Below are 13243 nucleotides of genomic sequence, written 5' to 3'. Positions count from 1 at the left end.
GGGGATGAGAAAAGTTTGTGAGGAAGGTTGCTTGAGTGGGGCAGTAGTGGGAGAAGGGGAAGAGTTGTGGGTTGAGGAAACGGGTAGATCGCAAAAGGTGGATGAGGAGGTAGTGACCTAGGGCTTTTTAAGAAGTGTTAGTGGGCTGGAAAAGGATAGGCCTAGTATTAATTTGGAGGTTCTGCTGAAAAAGGCCCATGAGGGGGTAATAGGTAGCAAAGGGGTTGACCCAACTGTAAAGGGCAGCTCTTTTAATTCTGTTGGGCCTGGTTTTAAATTAATCGCTTCACAGGCTGGATTTAGGAAGGATAAGGGTAAACAAGGTAGGGTGGAGAGTAACAAGATTAGGCAAAGATTAGCAGTGAGGAAGGGTGTTTAAAGGTTTGGCTCGGGTACTTCTTGTAGCTTTTCGAGATGAGCTATTTTTCGAGCTGCACCTACTGCATTGTCGGTCTTCTCTTCTCAGAAGGTTGAGGCTGTCCGGAAGAATTCGTTGTTCAAGGAAGCTCGAGCTACGATGTAGGTAGGCAAGATATTTGGGATGAACTGTATGGGTAAGGAGGAGGAGATCATAATTTGCATTGTGGAGATGGAAGCCAAGGATCTGGGCCAGGTGAGAGATGGTAGAAGGGATGTCCCATTTTGAATGGGTATCCGTAAGGGGTTTTTTGGGGTTTTTGTTATGATTATGAAGTTGATGTCCTGGAATATTAGGGGTTTGGGGAGAAAAAACAAAAGGGTGAAGATTAAGAAGCTGGTCCAAGAGAGGAAGATTGATATTCTCTTATTACAGGAGTCCAAGAGGAGTAACGTGGATGGTAGTTTTGTGAAGTCTATGTGGCCCTGGGAGTCCTTGCAGTTTATGGTTGTGGATTCGGAGGGGAGTGCCGGGGGTTTATTATGTGTTTGGAACCCAAAGGTATTTAACCTTGCTGAGTGTTGCAGTGAAAGCTCTTTCATTCTATTGTCAGGTACATATAATCAGTCATTTGGGTGTGTGGTAGTCAACATATATGCACTGAATGATAGTAGGCAGAGGGGTCAGTTATGGGAAGTTTTATTTAGGTTGAAGCTATCTTTCCAACAACCTTGGTGCATTGGAGGGGATTTTAATGAAGTCAGAAGTATGGGCGAGAGAAAGGGTTGTTTGCAGCGTGACAGACATGTCTGAATTTAATGAGTTTTTAGAAAAAATGGAGCTGTGTAATCTGCTCTGTTAGGAAGGAGGTTCACCTGGTGCAACTCTGTTGAAGGCGAGAGATGGAGTAGGATTGCTCGGCTTGTGGTGGATCCGAAATGGTTGAAGGTTTTTTGGCTTAAGCAATGGGGATTGCCAAGCAATGTGTCTGATCATTGTCCTTTATTGCTCATGGAAGATGTTAGGAATTGGGGACCTAGGCCATTTAGGTTTATAAATGTCTAGTTCCTTCGTCCTAATTTTAAGTCAGTGGTTAAGAAGTCTTGGGAAGAGGCTAATGCTCTTAGGTGGGCAGGGTATAGATTGAAAGATAAATTGGCCAAGCTTAATTCAGATCTCAAGAAATGGAATGTGGATGTGTTCGACAATGTGGAGCACCAGTTAAAAGTAGCTGAAGAGGAATTACATGAGATTGATTTGCTAGTTGAAAATGGGCCATTGCTGGAGACTGTTAGTGATAGAAGACGCGAGTTGAGATCTCTAGTTTGGAATTACAATAGAAGGTTAGAATGGTTGTGGCGTCAGAAATCTAGGCTGAAGTGGGCTCAAGAGGGGGACAAAAATACACGTTTCTTTCATGTGGTGGCTAGTAGAAGGCAGAGTAAGAATGTGCTTGATTCTGTTATTATGGATGGGGTTAGAGTTGGTGATCCAGATTAGGTCAAACAAGCTGTATTTAGGCATTTCAAATATTTGTATTCTTAGGTGTGGAGAGGTAGAACAAAGTTAGAAGGGCCATTTGCCACTATTGGCAGGGATGGGATTTAGTGGAGTTAGTGGCGGAGTTTTCTGAGGAAGAGGTGTCGGCGCCTGTGAAGGAATGTGATGGAAACAAAGCTCCAGAGCCCGACGGTTTTAATTTAGCATGTATTTAGAAAAATTGGAAAGTTATGAAGAATGATGCTATGCAGTTCATGCAAGAGTTCCATTTAAATGGGAAATTGGTCAAAGAGCTGAACAGTTCATTCATTGTCCTTGTGCCTAAAAAGGAGAATGTTGTGGAGCTGGGGGATTTTAGGCCGATTAGTCTAGTGAATTCTATTTACAAAATTTTGGCAAAGGTCCTATCTAGGAGGCTAAAAATGGGTGATTCCTGCAATAATTAATGAGGTTCAAACAGCGTTTATTGGGGGTCGTTGTATTTTAGATGGGGTCATGATAGCAAATGAAGTTATTGATTGGTGAAAATGCTCAAAGAGTAAAGGAGTGATTTTGAAGATCGATTTTGAGAAGGTGTACGACTCTGTGAATTGGAATTTTTTATTTTCAATGGTGTGCAATTTTGGTTTTGATGAGAAGTGGCTATGTTGGATTATGGAGCGTCTATCCTCTTCTAGGATCTCTGTTCTGGTGAATGGATCACCCACTGATGAGTTTACACCACAAAGGGGTCTTAGACAAGGTGATCCCCTATCCCCCTTCTTATTTAATATTGTGGTTGAGGGTCTTAATTTGCTTCTAAGTAGACCTAAGTAGCTGGGTTTGTTTAAGGGTGCTACAGTGGGTTCTACTAACATGAACATCTCGCATCTGCAGTTTGCAGATGATACAATTATTTTTTGCAAAGCTGAGGTTTTGGAGTTACTCTCAATTAAAAGGATGTTAAGGTGTTTTGAAGTTATGTCAGATCTCAAAATTAATTTCCACAAAAGCATTGTTTGTGGGGTGGGTATATCAGATAATGAGGTATCAAATTTAAGTGATGTGCTGAATTGCAAAGTTCAGAAGCTGCCTTTGATGTATTTGGGCCTCCTTTTAGGAGCTAATCCGAAAAGGAAGTCTACTTGGCAGCCAGTGGTCGATAAAGTGAGGAAGAAGTTGTCTCTTTGGAAGAGAAAGGTGTTGTCTTTCGCTGGACGTTTAACGTTGATCAAGTCAGTTATGTCTTGTTTACCATTATATTATATTTTGGTCTTCAAAATGCCTAAGGGAGTGGTCAGGTTGATTGAAAAATTACAGGCTACATTTCTTTAGGGGGGCAATGAGTTGAGGAGAAAAGTCTATTTAGTAAAATGGTAGGAACTAACTACATCTAAAAGCCAAGGTGGTTTAGGGGTCAGTAGTATAGAAGTTATGAGTGTTTGTTTGATACTAAAGTGGTGGTGGAGGTTTGGGGCAGAGGATAGGGCCTTGTGGAAGTCAGTTATTTGTAGCATTTATGGGAGGGTTAGTGGGGGGTGGTGGCCAGAGCTGAGGGCTGTAAGGAGAGTGTCTCCAATTTGGCAAGGTATTCTTGATATTGCTAAGGGTCATCCTCGGTTAGTAGAGTTTTATTTGGATAATATAAGGATAAGGGTTGGGAATGGAGAGAGAGTCAAATTTTGGATTGATATTTGGCGTAATAACAGTAAGCTCAGTGAGCAATTTCCTGTTTTGTTTATCTGAAGACAGAGATGGTTCTGTTATGCAGTTCAAACAGAGAAGGGGGAGTTCAGGGGATTGGAATTTAAGGTTTAGAAGACTACTTAGGGTGTGGGAGGAGGAGGAGGCAAGTCGCCCCATGCCTGGTTGGTTGATGCCTCTGTTAATAGTGGACAAATGGACGACTATCTGTCTTGGGAGTTGAATGCTTCGGGTCAATTCACTGTGCCCGCTGCTCGGTTGTGGTTACAAGCAGCTAGGGGTCCGGACTTGAATGTTGCGTGGAAGATAGTTGTCCCTCCAAAACTGTAATTTTTTGGGTGGCTAGCATAGCGCGGCAGAGTAAAAACAGCAACTTTCCTTTATTGGATTGGGGTGTTGCCAGCTAATGCTAGTATTTTGTGTGTTTTCTGTAGAAATGAAGTAGAGTCAGTTAGTCATGTTCTCCTCCATTGCCCACTGGTTTGGAAAGTGTGGGCTACAATATTGAGCTAGTGGGATGTGTGTTGGGCAACTCCGAGTTCTATTGAAGCTCTGCTATAATGGTGGACTGGAGCTAGATTCAAGAAAAAAGTTTTGTGCATCTGGAAGATTGTGCCATTGGTTGTATTTTGGTCAATTTGGAAATTTCGAAATGAGATTGTTTTTAATAATGGGCAGGCAAATTTTATAGATTTGGTAGAAGTTGTAAAACTTAGAGTAGTTTTTTGGGCCAAGAGTTGTGTGTCAGGTCTGCAATATTCTGTGCATGATTTCTTATTCAATTTTCAGCAGATTAGGTTGTGTTTGTAAAGGGTAGTTCTGATGCTGTTGCTGTTGTTGGTTCAAGTAAATTTCTGGGCTATGGATTTCTGGGCTGCTGCTGTGGATTTTTGGTGCATGATTTGTTTGGTGTGTTCTACTTTGATCTGCATGCTGTTGTGCTCTGTGGTGGATCTGATCAGGATGTGCTTGGGGAGTTAGCAGTGCAGTTGAGTGCTCAGTCCAGTTGGTGCTCTGTCTTTTTGTTTTGTTTTGGGCAGTAACAGGGGAAGGTTTGTAAATTTGGTCTAAGGTTGCAAAACTGTCTACTACTGGTTGGTGCAAATCTTTGTATTGTATCAATTACTTCATCATCAAATCACAATATCAAGAATTGCACTTTTACTTGGTAGTAAACAAGCAGATTCTAATTTCCTAAATGCTGTTGTGTGCTGCTGTGGTACTGAGATTGGGATTTGTCACTAGGAGTAAATTTGGGCATTTTGGCTGGAATATGATAGAGTGCATTGGGCAACAAGGGGCAGTTTTCTTTGGTTTGCTTCTGTAGAGTTCTTCATCAGGTGATGCTCAAGTAGTTGAGGCTTAGCAAACAGAGGGGAGTTTGTACTCTGTATGCATATTGAATAAAGGAAAGTGAAAGTAATTGCATAGTTGCCTATGGCTGTGTGTTGAAAGGGTCTGCTGCTAATTGCTGGTTTGCTCGTGCTACTAAGTGTTGCTTTGCTGATGGTTCTGCTGCTAAGTGCTGGTCTTTTGATGGAAGTAAGGGAGAAGATCTATTCTCTACTGGTCTGCTGAGGTGTTTTGGTGCAAGGGAATAGGGTGCATACTTGGTTGCCCTTGCCTCAGATTCTGCTATCATGTTTGTTATGCTGATATGCTTGGGCTACCATTCTATGCTAATGATAGGATGTCTTGGCGTCCTTGTTTGTTTTTTTTCCTTTTTTGCTATATTGGTCTCTCACCAACTTTGGCTTGAGCTTGCAAATGATAAGATGTCTTTCCTAGTGCCAACCTAGTTGGGATTTGGAAAGTTCCCTTGGATGCTTTTTGCTCTTACCTTATCTTTATTGATGTAATTCCATATTTTGTATGTTATCTTCATCAAAAAAGGCATTAGGTCTAGTGAATATTTTTTTGTTGGTGAGAAATCCATGCTTTGTAAAATAGTTTGATGAGAAGTCCTATAAAATATTTTGTTTTCAATTTTACTCATTGACTTTATATGTATATATATATATATATATTTGAGTTTTCAATTACTATTTGTTCAAATTTATATCTATTTGTTCAATTTTTTTTACTATCTGTTCAATTTTTCCTCTATCTGTTTAATTTTTCTCCTAAATTCTATCTATATGTTCAATTTCTTTTTCCCTTAAATTCTATTTATCTGTTCAATTTTATATTTATCTATTCAATTTTTTTTCTATCTGTTGAAAATTTGTGTCAACTTTTTTGTTTATTTACTGCAATCATCATCATCAATTTTTTTTTTCCAAATCTATCTCATACATACACATACTCACAGATATACAAGCATACACTGAAGATAAACATATATACACACACTCACTGATATACATACACTCAAGATATACATTTACATATATATGTATGAGTCATATAAAACAAAGAAAAGAAAATCAAAAGGGTTTTGTTTCTTTTACACTTAGATAGAGATTTTATTAGATTCAAGTATAAAAAAATTAACAACAAATTTAGAGAAAGATTGTTAGAACAAGCTAGATAGAGAGAGAATAAAAAGAAAAAGAGAAGAAAAATCAAAAGGGTTTTGTTTCTTTTACATTTAGATGGAGATTTTATTAGATTCAAGTGTAAAAAAAATTAACAAATTCAGAGAAAGATTGCTAGAACAAGCTAGAGAGAGGGGGGAGAGAGAGAGAGAGAATAAAAAATAGAGGAAAAATCAAGAGGGTTTTGTCTCTTTTACACTCAAATGGACATTTTATTAGATTCAAGTGTAAAAAAATTAACAACAAATTCATAGAAAAATTGCCAGAACAAGCTAGAGAGAGAGAGAAAAAAAAACAAAAGGAAAAAGAGAATAAAAATCAAAAGGGTTTTTGTCTCTTTTACACTTAGATGGAGATTTTATTAGATTTAGGTGTAAAAAAAAAAAAATTAACAACAAAGTCAAAGAAAGATTGCCATAACAAGCTAGAGAGATAGAGAATAAAAAGAAATAGAGAAGAAAAATCAAAAGGGTTTTGTTTTTTGATGGCGGTGAGAGAGAAAGAGAGAGAGCGGCGGCGAGAGAGTGATGATGAGAGGCAAGAGGCGGAGGAAGTGGTGGAGCAGTCGAGAGAGGGAGGAGAGGGAAGACGAGTGGTGGAGGCAACGGCTCTGCTGCAACAGTGAGGTAGAGAGAGAGAGAGAGAGAGAGAAAAAAAAAAAAAGATAGAGAGAGTAGAGGAAAGAGCGAGAGTTAAGAGAGAGAGGATCGAAAAATAAGGTCTAAATGACCCGTATAATATTATATATATTTATATATATATATGGGCAGTTTGGTCTTTTTACACTACCTTGTCCTTATGGACAAATTGTTTTAATGCCTGCAGCTACGGATAAAAAAAATTCAAATTTGAATTTTTGGCTTTAGTGCCCATTATATTATGAGTGTGTTTTAACCAAATTTCCCAATATCTTTTACAATAAAATTTTTATTTTAGGGATATTGTTTCTTTTTCATCATGTGAAAAACAAATTAAAACCCATTAAAAGTCTAATATAAAATAGATAAAAAAAAATTAAAAAAAAATAATTCGAAAAAGATTAATTACGTGGAATCAAATAAAGACAAAACAAAAATTAGGTGTGATTTGGTAATTGATTATTTTAATTAATTTTTTAATTTTTTATAAAAAATATTATAAAAGAAATAGAAAAAATGATATGTTAAATTATAATGACATTTTAGATTTTTAATTATTTTAGCCAAATACCGAGGCCCTTGTAGCTACAACTTAAGGGCCCGTTTGTTTTGGGAGATAGAATGGAGGGGATTGATAGTGAGGGGATTAATAGTGAGGGGATTGTTAGTGAGGGGATTGATAGTGAGGGGATTAATAGTGAGGGGATTGATAGTGAGGGGATTAATAATGAGGAATTGTTAAATTATTTTTATATAAAATAATAAAACAAATAAAAAAATATAAAAAATTAAACATTATATTTAAAAAAAATTCCCAATATATAAAAAATAAAAAAATTTCTAATCCCCTCACTATTTTCTAATACCATCTCTACCTCCTCCTAACCAATCCCCCTTCCAAGGGTATTAGCAATACCAAGGGACTAATAGTCCCAACCCTTTCTCTGCAAACAAACAGGGACTTTAGTAATACCTTGGTATTACTAGTCCCAATACCCTCCCTATAGCCCAAAACAAACGGGGCCTAAGAGTGCAGTGAGTGAAAAATCTAAGGTTCGGACTGATCGGTGGTCCCGTTAATTTGTGACTTAACTTTATTAATATGCTAATATTTTATCTTTCGCAAAAAAAAATAGTAATAACTTATTTTACCCAAATGCCAAAGGAGGCTAAAATAGAACAGAAAACAAGATCAAACTAGAAGCACCATAAATTGTAGAAAATGGACAATCATCAGAGATGACTTAAACCCAATACTGCTCCAAAGACGATACAAAGATGATCTAAGGTCAATGAAAAATGTGAATGAAACCCAGCAAAACACACACAAACAAAGAGAAATGAAAAAAAAAAAAAAACCCAAAAAGAAGGGGATAAAAATCCAATTAGATCATTATATACATACACAAAAGAAACAATACATTAAAGTTTAGAGAGAGAGAGAGAGAGAGAGAGAGATACAGAATATATACAGCCGTAAATCGATATACAGATGATGGGGTGGGCGTTGGGTTTGCCTGGCTTGAACCTGTTTGCCGCATATGTTCACCGTATGGCACACTGTAGAGAAGAGAAGGTACACCGTATCCGTATGAACCTTTTTAGGGCTCCGGATCAACAACTATCCATCCACCGCTGTGTCAAAACGGTGTCGTCTTGCGTTTGGATTGTCCACAAAATATGAGGGAGGTGTAGAGAGAGGAGACCCTCGGAGGGAGCCATTTTTTTTATTGTAGTTTGACCTCCCTTTGCTTGTTGTGAGTCGAATTATTCTTCATTTATTTACTTAGGGAGGGTGTTTTCTTTTTTGTTCAGTCTATTTTCATTGTCGGCGTTCCCGCTCTTATTTGAGGGAGAGTGGAAAGTTGGTGAAATTATATGGGAAAATTACCTGACATTGGAGTAATTACAAAAAAAAAATAAAAAAATATTATAAATAATAATTATAATTATAATTTTTTTATTAATTTATAAATAAGTTTTAGGCCTAGTTTGGGAAGACTAAATAAATATATTTTTTAATTTTTTATGAAACATGAGTTGAGTTTTGGTTGGGTTTGAAGTGATGTGTTAGAGAAGTGATGTGACTTAAATAGAATAGTGACTTTTTGACTTTTTATCTTTTTTTCAATCATATCAAACTTGGCCTTACTGCCTCCACTGCAGTCTAATTGTCCCAAATTATATCAACAAGGTTGCATATAAGAAAAATAAAAGGATTTATTATTCAAAAGTTCATAATATGTCACTAGATCCAAGGATTTTTTTATTTTTATTTTTATTTTTAACCGATAAAGAGACGTGTCGAAAACTCGTTGGAAAATTGTCTAAAAGACTCGCTGACTACTAGCGTAAGTGAGACGGACATTTATGTGAATATGATTTAAATGAGATTTAGACAGATAAATAAATATATAGGATCATGACAGATAAGTGTATTTTTGAATAAATAAGGCTTAGTTTGGAAAGGCTAAGGTCAAGTTTGGGAAGGCTAACTAAGTGTATTTTTTTATTTTTCTTGTATTATATGTAGAAAAAATAGAGAGGAGATGTTGATTGATGTGATCCAAAAAAGATAAAAAGATGAAATAAGTGCACTTTTTTAGTTTAGCCAAACTTGGCCTAAATAAGATCATATTTTTTATCTTTTTTAAGTCACATCAATTAATATCTCTTTTTTACATTTTTATACATTTTTTTATAAAAAATTAAAAAATACACTTATTTAAAACATTCCAAACAAGCCATTAATATCATTTTGGCTCCGAAAGACGAAAGATTGGATGTGTTAGTCCAAAGTTTGAAAAAATAGACCTGTGAGAGTGCCCAAAAGATAAATGACAGAGGCCTTAAATTTTAGGTCAACAAATTCACTTATAATCGTGTGACAAAGAAATTAGACCTACGTATTTGAGTATGTTATAAATTAAAAATAGATAAATTATCAATAGGTATTAATAATTAGACTTAATTCTCATCAAGTCCTATTGAAAATAAATTTTAATAAAATCGTCGCTAGAATTAATTTTTTGTGGCGATTTTTTACATATATTGTTAAAAATTGACAATTAGTGATTTTTTTATCACAATTTTTATAAATTGTCATTAAAACCTACAATTTGTGACATTTTTCTGTGACAAATTTTTCGAATTGTCGCTGAAAGTTAAAAATGAGGGACTTTTTTATGACAATTTTTATAAACTGTCACTAAAACTTATAATTAATGACATTTTTTGTCACAATTTTTAAATTGTCACTGAAAATTAGCAATTAGTGACGTTTTTCTAATAGTGTTTGATGAAAAACGTCATTAATTGTTATAGAACCTATTGAACAATGATTCCACTTATTAGGACATATACGTAAGTCTCTTATTAAAAATTGACACTTACTATATCATATCATTGTGGGTCAAATTGTGACAGCAATTTTTGGAGTCTTAAACATTTTCCTAATGTTGTGTTTCGATTATGAATTTAGATGAGAATTTGTAAAGGGAATGAGAAGAAAAAAAAATTAAACAAAAAGTCTATATTTCATTGATATTATCCTCACCTCTTTTTTTTTTTTCTTTTCAAAATTTATAATTAAATTTATTATTTAAACACTGTGTAAAGGATATTATGGAAAAAGGTATTTCAAACACTAGATCAATTGATGACATTGTAACTCACATAAAAATTCATTTGTGTAAATAAGTTGCATTTGGTTTTTAGCGTAAGAGCCAGTGTAAGCCTTAATTATGCCTTGATTATGTAATTTTGTAAGTAACACTGGTGCCAAACACAACCTAGACATTTTACCTATATTTCTGTAGCGCACACTCTGTCTCTCTCATTGCTCATCATTGTCTCTATCATCTTCACTATTCGCTGTCGTTGTTTAACGTCTCAACCATGTCCACCATTTGTCGCCACTGCCGTTCCTCTTCAGCTCCACAAGTTGTCATCGTCTCATATCTATAATCTGTTCGACAATTTTCACTGTATTACGAATAAATTATATTTGTATATTTAATAACAAATAGAAGAAATAAAGAAAATAAGAGAGATTGTTTGATTACAAAAATCAAACCAAAATATAAAATAAATAAATAAAAACAGATTTTTATTTTGTTATAAAAACAAATAACAAAATAAAAATCTGAAAGAGGAAAATAATAAAAACAGAAAATAAATTAATTACTTACCAAATTAATTTCTTGAACAAATTTTTGATCAAGTTCAGTGTTTAACATTGTGTCCTTAAGACAGATTCGTCCTCTCCACAGTACTTGCAGATTGTGGACGTCTATCTCTCAGGATAAAATGATCAACAATGAATAATAGCAACACTACACACTATTCACACAACGAACACACATTATATATACACTCTTTCTCACAGAAAATTAATGCAGCAAAACATGCAGAGAGTATTAACAAAATTAGGGACGAAAATTTTGAGTGAAAATCCAAATGAGAGACTGCCTATTTATATAGGTAAAGTGGTGGTTGTTTGGTTTGAATTAAACAAGTACAGTACATGTTTAATTTAAATTAAACAGATACAAATCTGTTTGAACAGGTAAGGCACTGTTTGGTTTGAATTTCAAACAGTTAAAAACCTGTTTTGCGTGGATTTGAATTTAAACAGATTCGGTTTGGATAGATATGAAACTGTACAGAATTTCTGAAGAGGTGCAAACCAAAATTTAAATTTTATTTCCAACCAGAATTTGAAATTAAAAAACTAACAGATTTTATTTCTAAATAAACAAAATAAATTCAAATATTTTTTGCCCAAAAAGATAAGTATTGGGTCGGACAAGCCCAACCCAACAACACACCACACACCTGCGCCCAAGCCTAAACCCAGCCCAGCCCAGCCTGACCAACCGGACGGACGGTGGCGGCACGCATGTGTTTATTTTGGGTCCAATGGGTCTAGCCAAATTTGCCCATAACCTCCCTCTCTACAAAACTTGGGTGCCCCTTGGGACCTACCCCAAGTTCCAAACTCAACCCTTATAAACCCACTCAAAGTTGCCCACCAAATCAATATGGGACAAGCCTTAAACCAAACCTTAAGGAATTTCCACCAAAAACTCTATTTCCATGGAGCTCACTTTGGCTTCAATTTTCCATTCACCCGATAATGGTTTTGAGCAACCAAATATACTACGTGAATCACAACGCGGCATATAATGTGTTACCACTTAGACCCGCCAACTTTGGCGCATGGGTCCTACCTAAAAATTAGACCAAAATTGAAGAAAAATTATGTTTTTCCAAAACTTCAAAACTCATTTCTAACAATCTCCCACAAGAATGGAATTTGATGACAACAGAAATACAACAATATGCAAAATTTGTTGAAAGAGTATAAATCGAAAATATCTTCCATCAGGATAGGTAGCTTTCGGCCTTGAACATTCCCTAGTGATAACCTATCGGACTTACTAGCTAACCAATGGACACGATGCCTTGAATTGTTCAGCCGTTTGTGTAATCCAAGACAATAGATTCACACAAAATATCTTCTGACACATCGTGGTTCTCACGATTGTGTTCATTTTGGCCTTAAACGCTCATGGTTTTCATGAGTACTTTCTAGCGAATTTAGCCTCTTCATTCTCATAGAATCGGCCCTAGTTCGACACTCATATAGGTGATTCTTATTGTGAGTATCTCTTATATTCGTCTTAATTTTATGCCTAAATCAAGATATAAGTAATCATTAAAAGCAAAGTTTATCCTTAAACCACTGTATACAACACATGTTGTAGATATCACTCTCACCATAGGAATGGATAGGGAATTTTAATCCCTTGGTGATTTCTGGCGAGCCACACCCTTTGAACTTAGTTCTTGGGATCTCCAGCGATATAAGTAGGGTTACTATTATGATGACTCTTATGTAATAGGCTTTAATCCTAACCCCTTCGATGAACTATACACTTGCTCTTTTGTCAAACTTTTGTTAACGGATCCGCAATATTCTCTTTAGATTTTATATAATCTATTGAGATTATTCTATTTGAGAGAAATTGCCTTACGGTATTATGTCGATGGCGAATATGTCGTGACTTACTGTTATACATATGATTTTGTGCCCTGCCTATTGCAGATTGACTATCACAATGAATACAAATAGCTGGCACAAGTTTAGGCCACATTGGAATGTCTTCTAAGAAGTGATGAAGTCATTCTGCTTCTTTTCATGCTTTGTCTATAGCAATGAACTCAGATTTCATCGTGGATCGTGTGATGCATGTTTGTTTCGTGGATTTCTAAGAAACAACAGTGCCTCCCAAAGTAAAGACATATCCACTAATGGATTTTGAATCTTTAGTAGCCAATATCCAATTGGCATCACAATAACCTTCGAGTACTACTAGATATCGAGTAAAGTTCAAACCATAATCACGGGTAAATCTTAGATATCTAAGAACCCGAATGATCGCTCTCCAATAGTCTTCTGCGGGGTTACTAGTGTACCTACTCAATTTACTGACAGCATAAGCTATATCAGGATAAGTACAATT

The 13243-nt window shown here is 35.7% G+C and overlaps 1 protein-coding gene across 1 annotated transcript; it reads left to right on the top strand.

Annotated features, from left to right (window-relative positions):
* The first annotated feature begins 550 nt into the window (after positions 1–550).
* LOC145823934 (uncharacterized) lies at positions 551–1858 on the top strand. The gene is made up of 4 exons (XM_082923504.1): positions 551–613; positions 695–1124; positions 1221–1306; positions 1445–1858. Exons 1-4 carry the CDS (start codon positions 551–553, stop codon positions 1856–1858), a joined length of 993 nt encoding a protein of 330 aa, XP_082779630.1.
* The last annotated feature ends 11385 nt before the right edge of the window (positions 1859–13243 follow it).

The sequence above is a fragment of the Camellia sinensis genome, chromosome 4 (assembly GCF_055761805.1).
Source record: "Camellia sinensis isolate YWXY chromosome 4, ASM5576180v1, whole genome shotgun sequence".
NCBI classification, from domain to species: Eukaryota; Viridiplantae; Streptophyta; class Magnoliopsida; order Ericales; family Theaceae; genus Camellia; species Camellia sinensis.
This window is presented reverse-complemented; position numbering and strand designations above follow the sequence as displayed.

What these genes read in the sequence shown, in the direction of transcription:
- LOC145823934 (XM_082923504.1), top strand. Translation starts at nt 551, where the DNA reads ATGGGTAAGGAGGAGGAGATCATAATTTGCATTGTGGAGATGGAAGCC. An exon ending in AAGCCAAGGATCTGGGCCAG is followed by an intron (nt 614 to 694) that starts GTGAGAGATGGT and finishes ATGATTATGAAG; the next exon opens with TTGATGTCCTGGAATATTAG. An exon ending in TGGATCCGAAATGGTTGAAG is followed by an intron (nt 1,307 to 1,444) that starts GTTTTTTGGCTT and finishes CCTAATTTTAAG; the next exon opens with TCAGTGGTTAAGAAGTCTTG.